This window comes from Vigna unguiculata, chromosome 3 (genome assembly GCF_004118075.2).
Source record: "Vigna unguiculata cultivar IT97K-499-35 chromosome 3, ASM411807v1, whole genome shotgun sequence".
NCBI lineage: Eukaryota > Viridiplantae > Streptophyta > Magnoliopsida > Fabales > Fabaceae > Vigna > Vigna unguiculata.
This window is the reverse complement of record NC_040281.1, coordinates 52747626-52773428: the sequence shown is the minus strand read 5'-3', so window position 1 is coordinate 52773428 and position 25803 is coordinate 52747626. Positions and strand designations below refer to the sequence as shown.

At 31.7% G+C, this 25803-nt stretch overlaps 2 protein-coding genes across 3 annotated transcripts; both read left to right on the top strand.

Moving 5' to 3' along the window:
- Positions 1-11558: 11558 nt before the first annotated feature.
- On the top strand, positions 11559-15662 carry LOC114174998 (transportin MOS14-like). Of its 2 annotated transcripts, none has more exons than XM_028059747.1 (6): positions 11559-11821; positions 12042-12218; positions 14190-14282; positions 14366-14511; positions 14712-14889; positions 15004-15662. In XM_028059747.1, the coding sequence occupies exons 1-6, from the start codon at positions 11807-11809 to the stop codon at positions 15280-15282; spliced, it is 888 nt and encodes a 295-aa protein (XP_027915548.1). In that variant the 5' UTR covers positions 11559-11806; the 3' UTR covers positions 15283-15662. The 2 variants fall into 2 exon arrangements, with proteins under 2 accessions (XP_027915548.1, XP_027915550.1); XM_028059749.1 differs by lacking the exon at positions 11559-11821 and adding an exon at positions 13104-13272.
- Positions 15663-17629: 1967 nt separating this feature from the next.
- On the top strand, positions 17630-20825 carry LOC114177798 (serine/threonine-protein kinase AtPK2/AtPK19-like). The gene is made up of 6 exons (XM_028063336.1): positions 17630-18278; positions 18384-18466; positions 18563-18683; positions 18918-19091; positions 19597-19704; positions 20220-20825. Exons 1-6 carry the CDS (start codon positions 17778-17780, stop codon positions 20511-20513), a joined length of 1281 nt encoding a protein of 426 aa, XP_027919137.1. The 5' UTR covers positions 17630-17777; the 3' UTR covers positions 20514-20825.
- The last annotated feature ends 4978 nt before the right edge of the window (positions 20826-25803 follow it).

The window sequence follows — 25803 nt, the reverse complement described above, 5'->3', positions numbered from 1 at the left end:
CATAACACTGGTCAGGAAAAAAAATATCCAAATAACATATTGTTCTTTATAGTTATCTGCATAACAGTTTTTTATTCATATAAGAATTTAATTTTCGAAAAACCGAATTCTTATATTTGTTTTGTCATGTCCTTATCTGAAAATAAGTTAAAATTCGATTTTTAGAAATCCGAATTCTAAACCGAGCGGAATAAAACGATGTTTATATAAGCCAATAATTTTAATTGAATAATTTTTTTCTTTAACAACAAATTTTCACTTAATTATTTATTTCTTTATTTTTAAACTATAAATACGTCAGATGTAATTTTGCTAATTCTAAATAACACTATAAATCATCAATTGTTAATTTATAAACTTTAACAACACAATAATAATAAAATTAATTTATTTAACCAAATAACTATACATTTTTCAATATTATTATCTCAAAGAATTACAACCACTACTAAATTAATTTATTGTAGTTTTTACGTATAATTTTTTTTTACCTTTGTTCCTTCTCTTTTAAAAAAAATAAAAACACTAGTTTATAATTTGATTTTCAAAAATCGAATTTTCACTGATTTTCAAACAAGTGTTGGAAAAAGATTGCATTTTACCCATAATAATCATCTAATAACATAAGCAAATTTGGAGAAAAAATCATGATTGTTGACAACTAGGAAAGAATCACTATGTGCAAATTTTGATAATACGTATAAAATGTTCTCAACCCTTTGACTTTAAGTACACCACACTATCCACATCAAGAATTTAACTATGTTTCACAACACTTTACTTACAAAAATATAAGAAAAGTTAAACACTAACTCAAAGTAAAGTATCTTTGACTTTCGACAACTAAAACCATGAATATAGAACCCAATATATAACCATCAACATCCCACTCCCTTACCTATCTTTGGAGCGGGATTTTACAAGATGCATATTTTCATCATACTTAACAAACTCCACCACGGTATAAATAGACGCATCTCCATTGCCTATATCAGCAATCATACCCCACAATAAAGAGTATATTCACTTGAATTAAATCATCCCAAAAATTTCATACACCCTACACGTTAACCAAAGCCTGGGCATAAACATCATACACCCGGCATCAATGTTAACCAATGTCCGTGTAAAGTTAACCCTTGAAAAATAGGGCATCTGGCGCTTAGTGCCATTTGCCTCATAAAAACTAGCGTTCAACACTAGATGGCACTGCTCAACGTCTTTGAGCTAAAATGCCCCTAGACCTGCAGGGCCCCTAGCACTTAGCGTCAATTGGGTAGCGCTCAGCACCCATCGATCCACATTTTTTTATGCTCAGCTATGAAAGCTACAACTCAACGTCATATAAGATATCAACACTTTCAATTTTAGATTTTTGAGCAATTTAGACTTGTTTCATAGTTCAAATTGGTACTTCTACTTTAGCATATCACAAGCATACATAACAACAAAATCTATCATAACAACACAATTTACTCATCAAATTCAAAATCAACCACACATGCAACATCAAACCCACTCACACTAAAATTACTAACTTCCCTTACTTGGACAGCTCAAACCCAAAATATTAAAACAACAACCACTTTTCAACTCACATGATGTTTTATCTACACATAAAAACATCACAAGAACCACCATAACGTACCATTATAATCACTAATCAATAGAGACTCATTGATGACTAAAATGAGGCATGTAAATGAAAAAAAAGCTCACATGCAATAATAAACATAAAGAGACAAAAAAAGGGTTGAAACTCAACTTATGTGAATGGAAAAATTGATAAAGGTTCAAATTGAAAAGCTCACCGCGATGATCACTCTTTATAGTCTCAAATCTTTAATTGGACAAACAGAGAGAAAGAATCCTTAAATAGAAGTTAGAGAACTTCTATAAAAGTGATTTATAGAGAAATAATGTGTTTTAGAATAATGAATGTTTTAGAGATTGATATGAAGATTTTAAACTAGTAGTGCTATTAATAACCAAAAGATTTTGAAGAATAACATAACATATTTTCATTTTTGTTGTAGGTTAAAGCCAAATCAGATAGATAAAGAGTAAAATAACTTTCTCTTTAAAGATACATAAAAATAAATATGGATAAAAAAATTGAAATAGTAAAAAACTAAATTAAGTTGAAAAATATTTTTGCTTTGGGACAAATCAATTTAAAAAAATTTGAATAAAATAGTAAAATAACTCTTTTTATATACATGTGATACCAAAATAAATATAAATAAAAAATAAATTAACAATATAAAAAAACTAAAAACCTAACTTTTGGTAAACTTGTTAATAAAATAAATATGAATAATATAGTAACTTTCAAAATATGTTATTTTCTTATATTGTAATATATAATAGTTACTTAAAAGGTCAAATACGAGTGTACATTAAAAATAATATTTTATTTTTCAATAACTAAATTTTAGGTTTAATAATTCTCGGGGTCTTTACTTTTGTCCAAAATTATCAAATTAGTAATCTATATTTTTTTAGTTTTAATTTTTAAATTTTGAAAAATTAATGTAATTCAATATTTTTTGATAAATTTATTGAAATTGATTAAAGATTGAGGAAGGTCACAAAATGCACATTGGCCATATGTCTTACAAAGTTTGGTATTTTTCAGTTTATTTTCAATAATTTTTTTCTCTTTTTTGTTTTTGATTTGTTTATATTATTTTCTGTCAGTGCGTTAGTTCGTTTGGTATGTTTCATCAAACAGGTTAAGAGTGGGACGGATCAGTCCATTGGTCAATTTAAAAAAAATAAAGAATAACTTAAAACATTAAAATTTATATATTATATTATTTAAAACATTAATTCTTACCGTGGACTATGTCAAATATTTAATTTTTTTTTGTTAATTGTATCATACACATGTAAAATGTCGTATTTTAGTTGATGTAAATTTTTTAACACATTTCTTCAATTTTTTATCATAATATATAGTCGGTAGTATGTGTCATATACTAAAAATAATTATGCAAACGTATATAAACCACAACTCTCTAAACCATACTTTAATATAATTTAAGTAGATTATATTATATTTTACTCAACCTTGTAAAATTATTTTAAAAAATAGATTTGTACATCACTTATCATTTTAATCAAGGCAGAATTTAAAACTTTGTAAACATTTTTTATCATGTTTTATCTAAACCTTAGTTTGTCTTTATCATCAAGTAACTTTTTATTTTCTATTTTATTAATGTTTTTATTTTATCTAAAATTCATCTGGATCAATATTAATGTTAAAACAAATACATTAGCATAAAAATTCACATTTGGAATATTTAATATTCTGCCCAAAATATATGTTTAAAATTTAACATGTGTGCGTGCGTGTAAAATTTAGTTTACGCATCTCTCCTAATCGAATAAGACGAGAGAAAACATTTTTGTATAACGGTAAAAGATAACTTAAAAAAATAAAAAATAATATTTTCAAACAATAAATAATTAAAAAAACATCTTATTTATAATCTATAATAATTGATAAACCAATATATTCTTTATTATTTAATGTATGATAATTGATTTTTATTATAATAAATATTATCTATATATAATATTGTATTTTTAGTTGTTTAACCGGTACTCGTGGTATTCTTTGTCCCATCTATCTTTTTAAAACCATTTATTAGTAATCATGGAAAATAGTTTTTTCATGTAATTATAAAATTAATAAAATATTACATTTTAAAACGACTTTTTATTTATTTTGTTATGATTTTTAATGTTTATGAGAATTATTTTTAATTGTAAGAAAAAAATTACTTTCATTTTTTAATGTTTATTATCATAAAAAATATAAAAAAACATTGTTTTTTATAACTACTTTTTATATATTTAGTTACAATTTTTAAGTTAATGTTTGATAATTATTTTTAATCGTAAGAAAAGGTTTACTTTGTTGTAATGTAAATAGTTGAAAATTTTCTAATATGTTATATATGAGATTATATAAGATATTCTCATTATCAATTATTTTTATTTTTATTGATGTAGTACACTTGTCAAACAATTTTATGATTGTTGCAATAATGTAATGTCATCTAATTATCAATAATTTATTATGACAATTACTCTGAGATGAACAATGAACTCTATAAATTTCACATGTGTTATGCGCTTTGGATCATCAAATATTCTTTCTTTTACTGTATATTATGTATATTAGTTTAGAGAGTAAGTGTATGAAACGAAAAAACACATTAAAGGATTCTCATGACAATGACGATTAGTCCTTAATCATTTGTTCGCATTAGTTTTACATTTGGTATCAGAAAGTTGCCTTGTTTTTGGAATCTGTCGGTTATCCTTTTGGATTCTTTATTTGTGTTTTTCCTATGATTGATATCGAACATAATATTATTGGCGTTAGATGCGTCGCTATTGATGAGATGACGCTAACCCAAGTTGGACTTTGCAGTTATGGATACAAAAGATATCGAAACATCCACATTGCAGCCCTTTGAGATTTTGTCGAAATTGCTCTAGGAATTTGATATTTGTTTTGTGTTCTCATGTAATGCAAAACATTGTCACTTATTTATGGTAATCGACATATTTTTTGGACGATGGGTGTGCGAATTATTTTGAGGTTGAAGATGAATTAAAAATGCACTTTTTATTTTCTTAAAATATATGAGAGTATATAACTTTATTTTATATCTATATTTTAACGTGAAATATTTTATGTTGTGATGTTAAGTAATGTCTTCGATTCGAATTATTGTATAAGTTCATCAAGGATTGACATATGATTGTTCCTTCTAAATATTTGATAAAAGAACTCCTTCATATAAATATGAAGAAATATGAAGAAAATTGTACTATAAGTTGTTGCACGTACCATAAGGTTTTCTACGTACTATAAATTTTTGTACGTAATATATGTTTTTGTACGTACCGTAAGGTTTTCTACGTATTATAATCACTGAAATGTGGAAGGTGTGACTATTGCCACATGACACTTGATCCACCAAATAAGGATATATATATATATATATATATATATATATATATATATATATATATATATATATATATATATATATATATATATATATATATATATATATATATATATATATATATATATATATATATATATAGAAAGAATTCAGCACATGTCATAAACTTAGTCTAACTGAATTATTCCTTTTCCTTATGCTATATAAGAGAGCTCTTATACATTGTGTAAATGTTACTCTTAATTTGAATGGTAAAAGCCTTGATGTTGAGGCATTCCACACATTTGCCTTATTGAGAGTCATGAGAGCTAGGAATCTCCTTAGATCTCCTATAGCGTCCTTCCTCTAGGATAGCTTCTCATTCCTAGAACTTCATCTTCACCACACCATTCCAGTGCTCAAAGGCCTTGCTACGATTCCATTTCCACTGCATCAAGGAGTTTCTCCCCTCCAAAAACTGTGCAAGGAGCTCCATCAAGTGGTATTATAGTCAGGTTTTCTACGTATTATATGTTTTTGTAACTACTGTAAGGTTTTCTACGTGATATGAGTACATAATATGATATTGATTTTCCATGTACTATACAATTTTGTATGTAAAATATGTTTTTGTATGTACTATAAAGTTTCCTGTGTAATATATATTTTTGTTCGTATTATATAAAGTGTTTTCTACGTATTGTAAGTTTTTATACGTAATATAAGTTTTTGTACGTAATATATGTTTTTGTACTATAAGGTTTTCTACTTATATTATACACTACAAAAAAAAAGTGAATTACCTACAAATAATTACACAAGGATTTTGGTCCATAGGTAAATTAATTGGTACATATAGATTTTACATACGAATTTGGGAAATCGGTTTCCAATAAACTTTTCTGTACGTAACGCAACAAATATTTCCTACCAATTTTTTGCATGTAAAATTCTCATGTAATTTTGACGCGTTAGAGTGAGAATTTTTGCGAAAGATATTATTCGTAGGCAATGATATAATATTTGTAAGTAAATGAAAAACCTTTTACCTACTAATTTTACACACGGATCTAAAATAATTAATTATTAAAATTAAAACCCAATTACCCTTACTCACTCGCGCTCACCATTGTTCATCTTTGTTCTTCGTTCATTTGTTATTTAAACAGGAAGATTTTCAAATCATATTTTCTCAAGCATTATTTGAGATTGCTTCTGTTGGTGTCTCACAGTGCAGCCCCTGGACTCTGCTGAGGAGGAGAGACTAAGGAACAAACGTTGGTTAGATGCGGCAAGTGGAAGGTACAAATGATGAGTATATGGGATTGGACATGTTGATACCTGTGAGGATTGTGTTGATAGTTACTTACAACAAACACAAGCATTTTGTAGTTAGCAAGTAAATCTAGAGGAGTTTATTCAGCTTCAGACGTGACCAACAAATAGTGAGGAGTGAATTCGACAAATGAATTCCCAATTTCAAAGTAAATTTGACACATTACAAATTTGATTGGTGCGATCATCTTGTACCTTCCGCCTTCAATGATAGTGACTGCACAAAAATATTTGTCAACAACCAAATATTGAACAAGGAAATCAGGTGCAAAATAATCAAGTGGAACAAGAAGATGAAGAACCCCAAATTCGTGTCATCCTTATCGTGATTAATAGTATTAGACAGCTCTAGACTTTATTATTATGCTTGGATTTTTTGGGTTGCACATGACTTGATGTGTATTTAGATCATCTTGTTAGTCACATGACTTGATATGTATTTAAATAATTGTATTTTTATAATGTTTGGACTTTTGAACTTGTAAAACTTATATAATAATATTGCATGTTCACATTATTTGCTTAATGACTATCAAAGTCTGATGTAGTATCTATTTTCCAAGTTTGATAATTGTTAAACAATACAAATAAAAATTCTATATTGTAATATGTACGAAAATGTCCAAAATTGCTTTCACGTGTATGCAGTTACATGCAGATTCTTTAGTAGGTAATTAACATACGAATTCATTTGTAGGTAATCTTACATATTAATTTGTTTGTAATGTTTATTACAACTACTTTACCTACGAATTTTTGTCGGTAAATAATCTGTAAATAAAACTGCATTTCTTACGATTTTTTTGGGTTACATACAGATTTTTGTTGTTGGTAATGAACATTTGTTTTGTAGTGATACATTTTGGTACATAATATTTATGTTTGGGTATGAAACCAAAAATAGATATAAAACCATATGATTTGATACAATTATTTTGTGAAACTTTAGGCTTGTTTAATTACTGCACCATAAGAGGAGGATAATATAAATTATATGTTGTATGATAAATCTCTTATCAGCACTATTATCATGTATTTTTCATCCTTAAAGCTCATTGGGATTAAGGAAGCGCATGATCAATCATGTGTATAAGGGACATTGTGACTCAACTAAAGGCCTTAGAGGTTACCATGTATGATTTCCTTCTAGTACATTATATTTTGTATATTTTTCCTCATCAATATGCTCCTTTTAAAATTTCTTATAACACACGTAAGCATAAGTGGTATATTAATGAATTAGTGACCATATGTGTTAAAAAATAGGAAAGGTTACTAATGGAGGAAGGTCAAACGGTGAACTTGACTACTTCTCTTAAGAATAAGAAAAATCAAGTTAATCATAACGGAAAAATTTCTACTAAGCTAAATATAAATAAAAAGTCCAAGTGTTTATTTTGTAAAAGAAGTGACACATGAAGAAGAATTGCAAGCAAAGTTTAAGAATGGACCAGTGAAGAAAGCTAATTATTTTGCTTTTGTTTTTTATGAATCTAATATGACTAGTATTAATCATCACACATGATGAATTGAAATTGGAACTACAATTCATGTTTGTAATACCATATAGGGTATGTAAAGCCTAACGAGACCAATGGGAAGTAAACATTGAACTATTCAAGAAGCAAGATGAGTTCACATGTAGAGGCCATTGTGGCATGCAATTTGTTTTAAGTAGGGATGTCAACAGAGCGGGTAGGGTACGAGTAGTAGCTCCCCTGTAGCCTACTCGCTGGATAAATATTTGTTTTGTACTCGTACCCGCATAATACCCATATTCGTGCGAGTATCCGTTATGCGGGTACCTGCATATTTTTTTAATATTCACGGATATCCACGAGTAGCCACGGGTATTTACAAAAGAAAAATTTAATATTTAATAATATATTTTAACAATAAATTCAAATAAAAATACAATGCATAACATTTATGAATTTCAAGCAAAGTGCAAATAACCCATTTAAATAGTATTGAATGACAATTTACAAAGAAATGGAGATTTTTTAAAACCAATTGATAAAAAACAACTTATTCAATTTTAATGTGTTAATGTTTTAATCATGTTTTTTTAAATTTTTTTTAATTTAAATTAAAATATAACGAGTAAGGATATCCATGGGACGGATAATATGATCTCGTACCCATCCCGTTAACATGCAGGTATAAAAAATATGTGTACGGGTATCCATTTACAATATTCATTTCTTACCCATTACGGGTTTTATCTGCAGATACCCATTGGTACGATTTTTTTTGACATCCCTAGTTTTGAGTAGTTTAATTTTTGTTTAGAAAAGGTCTTTTGTGTTCATAGTTTTGATAAAAACTTAATTTCTATTTTGCAATTTGCACCTTTGGATGTTTCTTTTAATTTTATTGAATATGGTTTTACTTTGTTGAATAAATCAGAAGTTGTTGGTTTTTGTGAACTATGTTATGATTTTACTCCATTAAATTACAAATTACATTGCTTATAGTTCAATGCATGTTTCTGCTGGGTTAAACAATATGTTGCCAATGAGAATTCCTCTATGTTATGGCACTGAAGATTGAAATATATCTCAATTAAGAGAATCAAGCAATTAATAAATGATGAAGTACTTAGTACTTTATATTTTGCTGATTTTGAAACTTGGGTAGATTGCATCAAGGGTAAGCAAACTAACAAGTCCAAAAGAGGTGCTAAAAGGAGTTCAAGCTTACGAGAAATTATTCATACAAATATTTGTTGTCCAAATATGGATGCAAGTAGTCTGATATATTTCATCACCTTTATAGACTATTACTCACAATACATGTATCTTTACTTACTTCATTCTAAGGATGAAGCTTTAAATGTCTTTAATGTTTTTAAGGCGAAAGTAGAGTTACAATGTAGAAAGCAAATTAAGGTTGTGAGATCAGATAGATGTGGAGAATATTATGGTAGATACACTATGAGTGGACAAACACCTAGTTCATTTGTGAAATTTCTTTGAGAACATGGGATTGTTGCCTAATACATTATGTTTGGTTCTTCGGATCAGAATGGTATGACAAAAGGAAGAAATCAAACTTTAATAGATACAGTGAGAAGCATGAGGAGTCATGTAAAACTTCCTAAATTCTTGTGGATTGAAGCACTTAAGACGACTATGTATATAATGAATCAAGTTCTAACCAAGGTTGTTTTAAGAACACCTTTTGAGTTATTCAAAGGTTGGAAACTCAATTTACGACACATGTGCCTTTGGAAATGGCCATCTAATGTGACATTTTATAACCCACAATAGAAGAAACTAGAACCTAAGACTATTAGTTGGTATTTCATTGGATATGTTGAAAAAGTACAAAGGTTGTAGTATTTTATTGTCCATCTCATAACACTAGAATTGTGGAATTAAAGAATGTAAAGTTTATTGTAAATGACTTGATTAGTGGGAGTGATTTAATTCAAAATAATCATAATGAAGTACAACTCTTTAAATCAAATGACAGACTAGTAGTCATTCGTGCCCATTTGGTTCAAAAGCGTATTATACAACTAGTTATTCGAGTTCCACAAATTGTTGGGGGTAGATCAAGTTGTTGAGGAACCAATTGAACAACAAGTTTATCATCAAGGTAGTAAAGTAACATTAAGAAGACCTACAAAGATCAAAGGGTCAATCAACAATTTATAGTGATTATGAAGTGTATTTACAATAATTAGATTACAATATTGGAGCCAAAAATGATATTGAATGGGAACATATGAAGAATGTTTCATATGCCTCAACAATTGGAAATCTAATGTATGCTCAAGTTTGCCCTATATCTGACATTTCACAGTTGAAATTTTGGAAAGATATCAGAATAATCCAGGTATTGACTACTAGAAAGCTACAAAGAAGGTAATCAAATATCTTTAAGGGTTAAAGGATTTCATGCTCATATATAGACAAACTGATAGTTTGGAGGTGATATGCTACTTTTATTTAGATTTTGTTGGTTGCATTAATACCAAAAAAATCACCATTTGGTTATGTTTTTATGCTAACTAGCAGAGCTATATTTTGAAGCAACAAAAAGTAGACCTTGAATGCTACTTTTAGTATGAAGGTTGAGTTTATTTCTTATTTTAAGGCTACCTCAATGTTATATAGTTGAAGATTTTTATATTTGGGTTTAAAGTTGTGAATTCAATTGTTAGGCCATTTAAGTTATATTGTGATAACTCTGTTGCATTATTTATGGCTAAGAATAATAGAAGTGGAAGTCAAATTAAGCACATTGACACTAAATATAATCTAACCATAAGAAAACGTGTTCAGTGGTCATTGAGCACGTTAGCACTGAGTTGATGTTTGTCGATGATCCTTTGAATAAAGACATGCCATCAAAGAATTTTAAAGATCATTTAGCGCAAATGAGAATTGATTCCATGTTGCGGCAATCATTATTTTTACTTTGATAAAACACTTATTCAGTTTTTCTCATTTTGTTGTGCACATATTTATTTATTTTGAGAAATTTCGTTTGACCTAGGATAAACATATGGTTTATTCATTATAGTCAGGAGTTATTGATGAGAGACTTATATATCGTGATACGTGGATAATACTCACTTTTGGAGGACCTGTCGCCATGATCCTTGTATTTAGTTTCTTGTATCGATTGATAATGGAATAAATGGACCAAATGGGTGAATGTTAAAAATCTCTTAAATATGTGATATGTGGATCATATGATAGTTAATTATTTATATTGATGTGTTCCATTTGTTAATCAATTCTATAATTGTTGCATGTATTTTGATAATATAATCTCATATAACAACAATTTATTATGGCAAGTTTTGTGATGCAAAAACACATTTTTAATGACAATGATTAAATGTAGTCTTAATTCTTTTTCGCATTAGTTTTACGTAAATATGAAAATAATATCTTCTATTTATAATTATTATTTTTAAATTTGTTAGTCTTTTTGAATGATTGAAAAAAATGGAAAATGACAAAATACGTGTTTTCACCTGATAATAATGTTCCCAATTTAAGTTAAACGATTTTTTTAAAAAGATTTATTATAAGAATCCAATAAGATAAAAGGTAGATTTTGCGTTGAAAGGAAACCTAAAAGACCAGAAAACTAAAAACGTGGGCGTTTAAAGAGTCTAGTAGTTGCAGTTTGATGAAGCGGTCCACGTCAGCATTCTGAGATGGAGGTGGTGGAGCAGAGTAGGGGCCCACTGTGGAAATATATAACGGGAGAGGGGAAGAGATTAACGGGTCCCGCTCCCGTGTTACGGTTTCTGATTGCGACGTGGTAAGTGTAATGTTATTACGCGGAGGACAATCTTGTCATTTCCTCTCTCACTTCCTAACAGACACACAGCTCCTACTGTGAAGAGGGGAAGAAAGAAAAACAGAAACAAACTCCCATCCCATCATCATTCACTTCTTTCGGTTGTTGTTGTTCTTCGGTTTGGTCTCAACTCAACCGAATCACCTAACACCCACTCCTGGATGCATTAGACAACAATGGAGGATTCCGAGGTAGACCTTTCCCTTCCGTTGCTCCGCTCCACTCTTTTCAACTGCTTCTCCCGCCGCCTACCGCGGTTTTGTCTTCTTCTGTTTTTTATTTTGTTTCATACGAGGAAAATCGGTTCGGTTTTATTGTTCTCTGGGTTCATGGGAATGGGGACGGTCGTTTGTGATTTATGGTGCGTTTGGTGTTTTGGGTTTTCATTGGGTGTTTTGTGTTTTTGATCAGAAATTGACGGCGTTGAAGAAGGCTTACGCCGATATCATCCTCAACACGGCGAAGGAGGCCGCGGCGCGTATCATGGTGTCGGAGCGGAAAGCCTCGCGCTTTCAGCAGGAACTTGTTTCTACCAAGGAAGAAGCACTTCAAATGCTGCTTAGGCTCAAACAAATGTTCGATTCTAAGGTCTGACAATCACGCTCTTGCAAAGGGGTCTCCTTTTATAAAAAGATTCTTTCTTTGCCCTTTTACGCTTCGCTTTTGCTTTTATTGAAATTGGTGTGTTTGATTTGGAGTTTGTTACCCTACTCATGCTTCGTGATTCTGGTTTTGTGTGTATTGCTTTGTTCTCGATTAGTAATGTTTCGAGATTCTCGTTTCACTGTGTTTGCTTGCGTCGGTTTGATGAGTTTAATTTAAAATTTCTTAGCATGTGGGTGGGAGAAGAAAGGAAATTCTTGATAATGGAAACGCGTTACTTCTTCGTGAGGTTCTTGAAAAATCTTCAAGTGCTTAAATGTGGGTTGCTTTGAAATGGTTATGCTTGAATGACTGTATTGTTTCAGTTCATCATGTGATATCATTGATATGGTCAGTGTTAGGCATTTTAAATCTGGGGTAAGAGTTCTTCAGAATTTTCACATCACATTGTTGTTGTTTTTTAAGATTCAGATCATTGAATCTTGCTCTATTTTCATCTTTGAAACACAGGGTTGTTTGTTGGAAAATTCTTGCTAAAAATAAAAGGGGTTCACTATTTTTTTTGTTATGTGGCATCTTTTCCTGGTCATTAAAGGAATGCAATCAATAAACATTTTATAAAGTATGTGATATAATCGTGACTTGGTGTCAGAGGGATCCACTGGTACTTCTGTAATTGCCTAACTCTCCATCAATTTACTACATCATGTTAGAGGATGAAGCGGACTTGATTGTGAATGTAGGGACAAGACTATTACTGGATACTTTTGAATGCTAAACTTGTTCTATTACTGGGGAATCATATAAAGAAATATACATTGTATTATTGTTTCAAATTTTGAAAGTAAATTTAACTCATAGCAAATGCAGTGATTTTTCAACAGTGAGAGATTACTACCATCATAATATAACTCATGCTAAATGCTAACCTAAGAGATTCATGGGGCTCACAATTGGTGCCATGCTGGAAGAGATTCAGAGTCTATACAGGCAGCACCACCAACCATGCTTTCTTTATCTCTCCAGTGAAGTTATAAAGGTATTCATATGTTTCTATGCCACTGGCCGCACCTAATAACCAAGTATTGCCAAAAGTAATATGGTTTAGCTCAATTGTCGTGCGTGTTAGTATTTTGTTGCGTTATATATGAACGAGTCTGCATACAAAAAATGCTATTAGAAATATATTTTGACTTTAAACGAAGATTCATGGGTGATTATCTGTTGCTGACCTGGGTGTGGTGTGGCCAAGCTGGAAAATACCAAAGAAGGATAGGTGATGTTGGTATTAGAAATACATCTCGACTTTACAGAAAGATCTTTTTTATCCTGGGTGAATGAGTGCATGGTTATCAGTCCCTGACCAGGGTGTGGTGTGGCGAAGCTGGAAAATACCATGGCAGGATAGTGAATGTTGGTATGGTCGCAACACTGATGTTTTCTAATAGATGATCAATACTTTATTCTATGGACATTGATACTCAAATAAAAACAAATTGAAATAGTAGTGTAAAGACAGAGCAAAGAAGCTGGGGCAAAACCAGACCTATTAAGAAAAAATATAGACTGAGTGTGAAGGAAGAACATGGTACGTAGACAACATAACAGTCCAAACAGCTGTACTATGATACGTGTGAACATATGGGTGATCAGAAGTGCTTTTAACTTATTCCCCCAGTTTCTTTTTCTACTTATATATTATGAAGAAAAACGAACTTTACCTATTTCGATGTGCCCTTCTACGTTTATATTCTTTCTTATTTGTGGTCCTTGCTTCCTCAACTAATTTACTCCCCTGGATTTTTCCTGATAAAATGACTTATTCTATGAAAAGATTGGTAGATATAACCTAATTATCCCATCATCAACTATAGGTTGTACAAAATCCTTCCTCTTCATGGTGTGGTCAATGAACTAGTTTGCCATAACTTTGGTGGTTGGTGTCTTGCATTTCAGATATTTGGTTCTGATCCATCTTGTGCTGACTACCTGAAAAGTTTGATTGAGGCGCTTTTTCAACATACAACACGTCTTCTCACAAATATTCAGGTGATTTAAGCGACTTTTCTGTATAACTTTATTTCAAATCTCTTGATAGTTTTATAATGTCTGATTTGTATTTTTTGCTGCAGGAATTCACAGCCCGTCCTGATATAGCCGATGATTGTTTCTTGTTGGCATCAAGGTGTATTCGCTACTGTCCTCAACTGTTTATTCCCTCATCTGTTTTTCCTTCTTTAGTTGATTGCTCTATGATTGGCATCACAGTACAGCATAGGTACAGTCTCTCTCTCACTAAAAAAACTTGAAAGCATCATCCATTCTTGGGAAAGTGTGTTGTGTGTATTCATGATCCTTTTGTATATAATTTAATGTTGAGAGGCAAAAAAATCCTGTTGTAGCTAATTTTCACTCTGCTCAATGGCTCCCTTTTATTTACTGTGATTGTTTACCCTCTTTTGCTGTTTCCCTCTGTAGGGAGGCTTCTAATTCCATATTGCATTTCTTGGCTGATATTTTTGATCTTGCAAATTCCTCTGTGGGGGAGCAATTTATTCCAATAAGAGACGGTGTAATTATTCCTCGAGGTGCCAGCATCACCAGAATTTTGGTTGCTTCATTAACGGGAGCACTTCCAAAATCTCGAGTGGACGTGGTAATTTCTCTTTTTCTCATGCAACGTCGACCGTCTATATTTGCATATGTTAACTTTTGACGGGATTTAGTTTCGATATTTTTTTTAACTTTTGTACACCTGCTCCTTCCCCAGGTATCTTATACGCTACTGGCCTTAACTCGATCATATGGGATGCAAGCGCTGGAATGGGCTAAAAAGAGTGTTTTATTAATTCCGTCGACAGCTGTTACAGACGTGGAGCGATCAAGATTCCTAAAAGCTCTTTCTGATGCAGCATCCGGAGGTGATACTAATGGGCTTACCGTTCCTGTTGAAGAGCTCTCAGATGTTTGCCGACGTAACAGATCAGTTCAGGAAATAGTTCAAGAAGCTTTGAGACCGCTTGAGTTGAACATGGTGAATGTATCATAGACGATTGGTAATGCCTGTGATAGGGAGGGCCATTTTGTTTAGGTCCTGTCTGTTAGCTAGGCTAGTTGGTTGTGTATTATCTATCTGTTATATTCTTTTCTTTTTTTATCTATTATCATTCTCCAATTTTTCAGGAGAATTTGCCCCTGCATGATCTGTTGTGTTGGCCGGAAGAAATTAAAATGGGTGTTGTATCTTTTATTTGTCTTGAGATGTGGGATTGGTGAGTGATGTTTGTCCCGGTTGTCATTTTTGGGGGGAGGGAGGTTACATGGTATACAATTGTAATTTAATGGAAACAGAAAAAGTGGGGGGAAATAGAGAACATTGATAAGTTGTTTCAATTTTTTAAGTTTGGAATGAATATGGAATTTGGAATCTGTGCACTGGTTGTGTTAGGTTCGTCTCACTCATCTGTTAAAATGAACGAAGAGGGATGTCAGGATCCAGATATGTCACACATTGGATCATAGAATGAATGACTTTGACCAACTTGATAGCGATGTCAAGAAAGTGTAAATCAGCTCTTCTGGATGCATGTGGCGCTCACCTGACAAAATTTTAGATTGGATAAACTCCTGATAGGATTTGTTTATACAAGTTCTTATTAATGAAAATTACATTTAATATTGATTTCATAGTTCAAAGGTTCTTAAAATTGTAGTAATTATTTATATAAATACTATTTTTCAACTTTTGAATAAATATATTTTAACCGGATTTTGTTTTACAGGGAAAACTTGAATACATTGTTAAAGCAAGGATGGCATAGTGCGTGGGGGGCACTTGGCTATATAACATGTTTTGATGCAAGGCTCCAATCTCATCTATTTGAGCGACACTTTCCTTGTTTGAGCGTTTTATCAGCAACCATATTTTGTCATCGCGTATAATGGTGTAATCATGTGTTTAAATTGGGAGAATTTTTGTCACCTTCTCCTTCGGATTAAGAGAAGCCAAACGCAGGTTTGTTATTGCGGAATTGACGAGGAACACTTGTCTCCAATCTCGAACGACAACAGTGACTGATACAATGCAGATTGTTTGACTCGTGCAAATGTTGTCAACAGAACAGAAGCGGCAAAGACCTTAGTTTTTATATCAGTTGAGCATAAATAAGTCCAGAAAATGGATATTCAGTTATGGATTATTATAGATAAAATCAAAACCAACTGAACCTCAAATGGAAATTCATCAAATAAAATTTTAATATCAGTCTCAAAATATTTTATTAATGTTTTTTTTTCTCTTATTTGTTAATCTTTTTAGATTTAGTTCTTTTTTATTAAAATTATTCCCTCATGTTCCTAGTCGGCACCCTCACTCATTGTCAACTACCTTTCTCCCGGCACAAGAAAGAACTGGATGCAAGTCGTTGAAACAGAATTCAAACATGCGTTGACTTGAATCTATGGATTGAATCTAAAATTTCAATCACTTAATTCAAGTCTTGATTCAATTGCATAAAGTGGAAATCGAAAAAAGAAGGGGAGAAATTTGTAGTTAGCTGTATATTATAATTTAGTTATATTCCTAATTAATACAGATTCTTCAACAATTTTTTTAGCTGCTTTTCTTTTATCCAAACCTGCAAGTGAAGTCCATTCATTGAATTTTGATTGAAGTAGTGAATGAATAGCTTGATTTTGCAGTTGAATTATTGTATGGTGCTTTAGGATAATAAAATAAGCGAAACAACTTCTCAGAATCTAAAGAAAAATATTTTTATATTTTTACCAATAAAAATTCAATTAGGAAACTATCAAAATTTACTTTAAATCTTAAAATAAGATCTATCATCAAAAAAACAATTAGATAAGATATTATATTTTATCGATAAGAATAATGGTAAGAAAATTAATATATAGAATGAATCAATAAAAGAAGATTTAGATAAGTTTTGAACTTTTTTTGTAAATTTAAATATTTTTTATTAAATCTTTATTAAATTTTTCTGTAATCAAAGTTTTTTACATATTTCAATTTAATTCTTAAGTAATGTAAAAAAATAATTTTTATTAAAAACATTTTAAGTAATAAGAAATAACATAAAATCATCGATTGCATAATGATTACAGTCTTTTCGTCGATGTAAATAATAATATAAAAATTATCATTCAAAAAATAAACTTATTACCTTACATTAACTATAATACTATATTATATTAAATACAAAAATTTTATTTTTTTTTAATTTTTAGCATACTAAATTAATAAATAAATAAAATAGTAGTTTTGAAAATACAAACTTAATCAAACCTAAAAAAATTGACAACAAGAACATCCTTAGTTTAGATTTATTTATTTGAAAACCATTTATTATTGAAGCATGATGGGAGGAGCATGAACAGCGCGTGGACCCATCCTCTGAAGTCCCTGTTCCTAGTTCCACTTTAGCTGGACTAATCGAATCAATCTCATTCACATTCACCAATTGGATTCAGTGAATGCAAAGTGCAATGTAATCTCTTCTCTTTCTCTCCCTCCAACAAAAAATGGTGTCAACAAATGAGAAGAAGACCAACCTCGCCAAACTCATCATCCCTTCTTCTTCATCTTCTCCCTCCCCATCCCCATCCATCACAAGCCCACACGTCATTCACAGTAGGTCCCACTCCTTTGTGGGTCCCTCCCCCCGCATCGATCCCTCCTCAACCCCTCTCTTCTTCCTCCAAGAGGTCGACGACGACGACGACGAAGACGAAGACGAAGAAAAGGAACCTCTTTCTTCTGACCCTGTTAAGATTGGACCTTCCGATTTTCATATTCTTCGTGTTGTAGGGCAGGGTGCCTTTGGCAAGGTCTTTCTCGTCAGAAAAAAAGGAAATGGCTTCGATGGTGATGCTGATGCTGATGGCGATGGGGTCTTCGCCATGAAGGTCATGAGAAAGGACATCATCATAAAGAAAAACCACGTTGATTACATGAAAGCGGAGAGGGATATTCTCACTAAAGTCCTTCACCCTTTCATTGTTCAGCTACGTTACTCTTTTCAGGTCTCTCTCTCTCTCTCTCTCTCTCTCTCTCTCTCTCACTCTCTCACTTCCTATTTCACTTCAATTCATTCACACAATCATTTACTCAGCATGTGTTATGTGCAGACCAAATCTAAGTTATATTTGGTGTTGGATTTTGTAAACGGAGGGCATCTCTTCTTTCATCTGTATCGCCAGGGTATCTTCAGGTTTTTTTCTTCTTCTTCATCTTATGTGTTGCAATACACTTTTGGAAGTTCATTGAATTTTAATTATCCGTTTGTTTTGGTGTATGTGGTGAGTAGTGAGGATCAGGCAAGGCTTTACACTGCTGAGATAGTGTCTGCAGTTTCACATCTTCACAGCAAAGGCATCGTGCATCGGGATCTTAAGCCTGAAAACATTCTAATGGACTCTCATGGGCATGTAATAATAATGCCAATGCTACTCACCTCCTATGCCTTGTTTTCTTGCATCAACTTTGCTTTTTCTACTTTGACTTTTGATAGTCTATTGTTTTCTGTTTTCTGTTTTCTGTCTCACCTTGTGGGGTTGTGCTCCTTATTCTGATGTATTAAGTTTGCTAAGTTCACTGTACAATATCTTAGATGGCTGAGTTGTATAGTTCTTCTTTGCTGTTTTTGCTCTGCCCGTGTGTAGGTCATGCTCACTGATTTTGGAATGTCAAAAGAGATTGATGAATTGGGAAGATCCAACTCTCTTTGTGGGACCGTGGAATATATGGCTCCTGAAATTCTTCAGGCTAAAGGCCATAACAAGGATGCGGATTGGTGGAGTGTTGGTATCCTGTTGTATGAAATGCTAACAGGGAAGGTAATGCCCATCTGCACCAAAAATGCTAACAACACATTTTCTAACACTTATCATTATCTTAAAACCTAAAATTTACTTGAAATTACAATTTTTTGTGGGTCTCATATCTCATTTAGATCACAAAAGTTTGTGGGTATCAAGACTTTGTTGGTTTCAGTGAATTTTAATCAGTAATAAAGAGCATGTTGGGGGTATTTTCTTGTATGTATCTATGAGTAGGTTGTGGGTGAAGGTACCTAAAGTTGAATACTTGGAATTATATGTGGACCATAGCAATTTGCACGGTTAGAAATTACAATTCATGAAGTATTTGGCCTTGAATAGAGAACGTTATTAATCAAGATGTGTATGTCTTGGATTAGGCTTAGTGTACATCAAAATTGATGTCTGAATGAAATTGTTTATTTGCTGTTTATGATAGGAACCTTTTCTATTTCATTTATTTTCCATGTAAGAACACAAGGGGAAGCATTAACTTGTCATGGTTTATGATTCGATTTGGCAGGCACCGTTCACACACACTAACAGAAAGAAACTTCAGGAGAAAATTATTAAAGAGAAAGTTAAACTTCCACCATTCCTTACCAGTGAAGCTCACTCATTACTCAAAGGAGTAAGTAGACGACAGTATATATGGTTTTCTTCCATTTTGTTTCTCTATCGTCTTCTTTCACAGTGCACCTACAAGTATAATATGCCTGTTACCTGAACGTAAAATGTTTATGTTGTAGATTTCTGAACCCACTGCATTAATATTTCGCTGGTTTCCTTTTCTCATGCCTATTTCCTATTTTTGTGTGTGTGAAATCAAATGTCAGGAGGTTCTACTTCCAAAAGTGATCCTTACCTAACGTATTTTTTATAAATTTTCCTTACCTAATGGCAATTTCTGGAGAAATAAAAACTTTGACGACCACATTTATGTACATGCTATTTTGCTACTAAGCATGAATATTCAAAGGATAGCTTAGAGAGATAATAGGAGAACGCAGGGATACAAGAAAAGTTCTTACTCTGGGACGTGATGTTTCAAAATATTGTGTTTTGAGATTAAAAGATTAAACTTTGTATGGAAAGAGATAGAGGGATCCAGTTCCAAAATCCGTTCATTCTGTTTACTTGTTACAGTTGCTGCAAAAGGATCCAACAACAAGGTTAGGACACGGGCCAAATGGAGATGAGCAGATCAAAAGTCATAAATGGTTTAGGTCAATCAATTGGAAAAAATTGGAGGCAAGAGAAGTGGAACCAAAGTTTAAACCAGATGTGTCTGGGAAAGATTGTACAGCTAATTTTGACAAATGTTGGACAGCAATGCCCCCTAATGACTCACCAGCAACCACACCTACAGCAGGTGACCATTTCCAGGGCTATACTTATGTGGCACCCAACCCTTGGCTTTCTTCTCGTTCACTACAATGAACAAGGAAATCTGTACATGGATCAATGTTTCAAAATAAGACCTCAATAAGACATGTAACCAAAGTCTTCTCTCACCATGTAACCCATTTGTAATGGCCCATTGCAGAGAGTACAGAATGTTTAGGGGCTCTGATATGACCCGTTATGTTTGTGCAGCTTGGTTTAGTTCTTGTTTTAAATTAAGGTCAACATTAACATTAACATATTTGTACAGCCAGGTCCCTAAAGAGGGTGAGGGTGTATAACATATTTGACTTATTCATCAGAAGAATTTGCATGTATGAAATTGTATTGTCTTATCTTTTGCAGCAACACAACTTTAAGGTTGATGCATTTCATCATTGCTCATTCTTATGCATATGTCACAACGAGCTATTGAACACGTAGCTATCAACTGTTCTGCTTATAAGATCTAGAAAGTTTGATACTTGTTGCCACCAATGTCTTTGGTTCCATTTCCTTCCCCTTCAAACGCGCACGTTTTTTATTTTGGTTAGGAATAATAAAAACTTTTGTCTAATCTATCAAGGTCAAATCTTTGGGCGTTTCCATCACTGCATGCTGGAGTAGTAGAGTTAGATACACTGGATGAGACGATTCCAAGCGTCATTTGTAAGGTGAGAGCTAAGATATGATAATCGTTATTTAAAATGTAAAGACAACCATTAAGAAACAGTAACATTCTGAAAAACACAAATAAGAGATTAGCAGTATGAAAGAATCTTATACCTTCACGACTTTTAAGACTTTGCGTAACCCAAACATAATTAAATATCAAGCCTCCGTAACATGTGAACTACGTGAATGATATAAGATCAGTGTAAATTCTTCGCCACATCTCCCCAATCTCTGGCCATACGCACCAGTCACTAAAATCTACTTTTTTCCCCGTTTATAGTTTTATAAAGCCTAGAATCTTAATGGTTTCAACAAATGGATCAAACCAATTATTAATGTTATGTGTCCTTACTACATGTTTTCATTCGACATACAAGACAACAAAAGCAACAAGATTCCATCTATATTACGTGGGCTCTACTCTTTGCAGAAGAACCTTCATATAACTGAATGAGCAAGGGATCCACCCACTAAAGAAACTGAGATTAGGAGAAAGAACCCAAAAAGACCAATTCACCCACCCCCATCTACACCCTATGCTTATAAATAGACCTTGCTTAAAAATGTTGCAATAACCACCATCTCTTGAAACACCAAGTTCTGGTTAAGCCAAAAAATCATGGATAGAATCAAATCCAAGAATGAGAAGTCTCTTTGTGAGAAGTCGATGAAGGTGGTAGTAAATATCATTAAGCTGTCTTCTTTCTCTATTGCACAGAAGAGTCTTGGTGGCACGAGTAAAAAGAGTGGTCCAGAGTCTGATATGGACTCTGATGAGGAAGCACCGGTTCCTGATCAATTTCCTACAACAAGAAGATCGCAACAGCCACAGAGCCGTGCAAACCCCACTTACGTGATCAAGTCATGTGGGAGCAACGGATCAACAGAACATTTGATTTATCAAGAAAGAGTCCCCACTGATGTTAACCCAAATAAAGAACAGTGTGTTGATGGATTGGCTTCTGACTATATCAGTAAGATACGCAACAAGCTTGGGCGTGGTGTATAATATTGCCTTCACAGCTTTTTGTGTGCTCCATGTATCATATACTACTTAGATATTCATCCCTTTTGGTTCAAATTAACATGATGTAATAAACTTAGTTGTTGGGGTTTCTAGCTACAACAGAAGTAGTTGTTTTGTTTCTGATGAAACCCGATTCAACTTTTTCCTTGATGCTTTATTTAATATTCTTTGCTGGATGGACAAGTATTACATGTAGACTAGTTTATATAGATGATGTTCTGAACACACGAGTTTGCATGAATTATGTTATTAATGATTTCATTTGGTTTTAAGTTGATATTTTGGATCCAAATAATGTGTTTAGTAAATCTCTCTTCAGGGCAAAAGATACTAATAATTCCAAGTATTTGAGTGTTGCAGTCATAGTGGTGGTTCAAGATATATGTGAGGATAAAAAATAAAGTACACGAAATCGTGAACAAGTGGCTCAAGAATATGATTGCTAAACATCCTGATGATGGAAGGTACCCCAACATTTTAGCTTCTAATTTTTTATTAATTCCAATTTTAAGCTCCAAATGTGTGTGTATATATATAGAGAGAGAGAAACAGAAAGCCTGAGATGGAATATCTTTTAATGACCTTATTTGTGCTTATAAAAATACCTTGATAAATTCTTTATCTTAACTGAGTTCTTATTTTGAACTTGCTAAAACAAATTCTATTTAACTTATTTCAATAATCTTTAAAAGTTAACATATGCAGTATTTATGAGTAAAACTGGGTGAGCATAACCCAAATAGCAGCAAAGAGATGTCCACTTTATGTGTCTTATACTTCACCAGCCAACCAATATGCTTTTTACCCAGTAGCTTTCAGCATCTTTTCTTGTTCTTTTGGCATTCTCATTATGTTATAAAAATAATTTTACTTCTCTTGCGTATTAAGCCATCCATGTGCCCTCAAATTCTACACAAACAATTGTCTCATGTTAAAACTATACAAATATATTTTTGAGAAACATTGGTTGATACAAGTAGCACCATCTTACATTTCTTGACCAAGTATTAAAGATTTGAATTTTAAGGATGTCTGAAATAAACCATATTATTACTCACATTGTGTGTACTTTAATTTTGGTATCAATACTATAGTTACAAAAAGGAGTTATAAGGTGGTGTTGGGTTTATGTATATATTTCATATGTTTTGGTAAATTGTGATTATATATGAAATTGGTCTTACACATATAAGATATTTGACACCACTTTTATATTAAAATCTTAAAATAATGGTGTTATGGACCTTTATTCTTATATAGTGTTTAATTTTGTTTATTCTATCCAATATAGAACTTTGACTCATACTTAGACTATTCCCAACAAGTGAATTGGTGTTAAAAGTTAGAAAGGAGGATAAGAGAGTTTTTGAGTTCAACTCCCCTATTAACACTTGAAATGTATAAAATTGATCAGGAGAAATTGTGGATTTAACTTCTCCATTAATAAAATACTAATAATTAACATTTATCGATATTATAAGAGAAAAATATACAAATAGTTTCATGACAGTATAGACCAGCAAATAGCATGTACAAGTTAAGTCTTGAATTAAAATTGTGTATTGATGGTAGGGACAAACATTTGTACAGAAGGAACTTATGCCTTTGAAGGGAATGGCTGTAGCTAATTGGGAATCGAAGTGAACCAAATGTTCAAGAATGTTGGACCAGCAGTGTGAACAAAACATTACATCAGCATATGATGATTATGATGATCATGTCAATTCCTCTTCAACTATGTGCTCTGGTCGTTTGCTTCTTCTATCTAATCACTTCAGGCTTCATTTTCTTCTTTCATAATTCGTGTTAATCGTGCCTTCTTTTTGTTCAATAAATAAGCAAAGCAAATCTAATCTACACCTTTGTTGTTTGGAGAGAATTGGTGGGAATAAGTAAGCAATTTTTTCTACTCTTCACACCCATTTCTGGGCCACTCAGACACTATAATGTGCTCAAAAGTGTAATTCCGTTCACCTCTGCAAGACAATTCTCGTTTTTCAACTAATCATAAACACCTCATTAAATAGTTAATAACCCTTGACTTATGAAAAACTAGACCACTAATTTAAGTTACGATTAAAAATGTTTGTATAATTTAGGGGATTAAAAGTGTTTTCAAATATATTTTGATCTTTCAAATTTAATTTGATAGAACATGTTAAACACAATAAACAGTCCAAACGTTAATCTAAAAATGCAGTTGGAAATTGGTAAATAGACTAATATCAAACGGGTAGTATAAAAAAATAAAAAATTAATATAAATAAAAAATAACTTTTAATAACATCAATAAGAAAACTCTTGTTGATATTTGCCTATAAAAAATTCTAGTTAATAAAGTTGATGATGCTGAAACTAAAATTAAATTAAGAAAATATATAAACTTAAGAATATGAAAATTTTCAAATTTTTATCTATTAGATAACTTGTGATATTCTCTAATTAAATAATCAAATTTTCTTTCATGAGATTTCAGAAATTTATTTTATTTTAACGTTTCTTATCTAAATAACATAATTATAAATCATTTTAAATTCTCTGTGTTCACTGTTATCCACGGTATAATCAGGAATACAATATAATAGAATAGTGAAGAACATTTTACACGGGATTAAAACTATAATTTTATAAAATTATTGCTTGGAACATAATTGAATATACTTAAAATGTGTAAGAATAGCTCCGAATTTAATAAATTCTACTAAACAAAATACCACTATCTATAGCATTTAATAAGTTTCTCTTGTAAATATCTATTTTCAGAGTGAGCTTTGATATAGATGCTTAATAAAAGCCTAGTACTCCCCGAAACATAATTCTAAGTAAGAGCAAATGTGCAGAGTGGGCCATTTCGTATTTTGGGCCTCATTTTTCATATAAACCCAACCAAATTGCACATAGCTACTTTTTGTAGGACTAACCAATTTTTAAGTAGATAAAAAAGGTCAATTAATAGCATTTAATTTTATTAATTACATTTGAATAATCTTTTGTATTTTTTAGTTGAAAACTAATACTAGGAATAAGAAAAAGTCAACAAAGTTAATCCTTAATTAATTGAAGTATATTTTTAAAGAATAAATATGAACTAAACAAAAAGTAAGAATTTAGACTTTCTACTTTTAATTTTTCCGGTGTGCCTCTAGTCTTCAAGTCAAGTTCATTTTGATATTTTATAATAATAAAAACTTAGAAAAAAATCAGTATATTTTAAAAACATATAAATAACATTAAAAAATTAATATAATTGTGTTTGAAATGAAATTGTTTGAACCAGAAAACTGCGCCGGCCAAGAGAAACAGGAATAGAACATAATCTTTTGGTGGGTCCCAGAAGAAGGAAAAAGATTCGTCCTTATTCCATAATTTCTTTTATTTTTGTTGGTTTGTTATACATAATTTCACCCGATAATATCGGACACTGTCCTTCGAGATAATACAATCATGTACTAAATTTGATGGTCAAACACAGAAAGTATTGTTGTCTAGCTACCCATTACAATTATTACAATGCCCTTCAAAGTAACAAAGGCTCACTCTTAAACAGGGTTCACAAAATAAAACTTATGGAACAAACTACCATATATTTAATGTGAATTTGGACTCATTGTTGATTTGGATAGCTTCAACGAGTAAAATTTGGTA

Coding starts and splice junctions, on each gene's coding strand:
- LOC114174998 (XM_028059747.1), top strand. Junction 12,219..14,189: donor AACAAATGTTCGATTCTAAG/GTCTGACAATCA, acceptor CTTGCATTTCAG/ATATTTGGTTCTGATCCATC. Junction 14,890..15,003: donor CAAAATCTCGAGTGGACGTG/GTAATTTCTCTT, acceptor CTCCTTCCCCAG/GTATCTTATACGCTACTGGC.
- LOC114177798 (XM_028063336.1), top strand. CDS start 17,778: ATGGTGTCAACAAATGAGAAGAAGACCAACCTCGCCAAACTCATCATC. Junction 18,279..18,383: donor AGCTACGTTACTCTTTTCAG/GTCTCTCTCTCT, acceptor TGTTATGTGCAG/ACCAAATCTAAGTTATATTT. Junction 19,705..20,219: donor CTCACTCATTACTCAAAGGA/GTAAGTAGACGA, acceptor TACTTGTTACAG/TTGCTGCAAAAGGATCCAAC.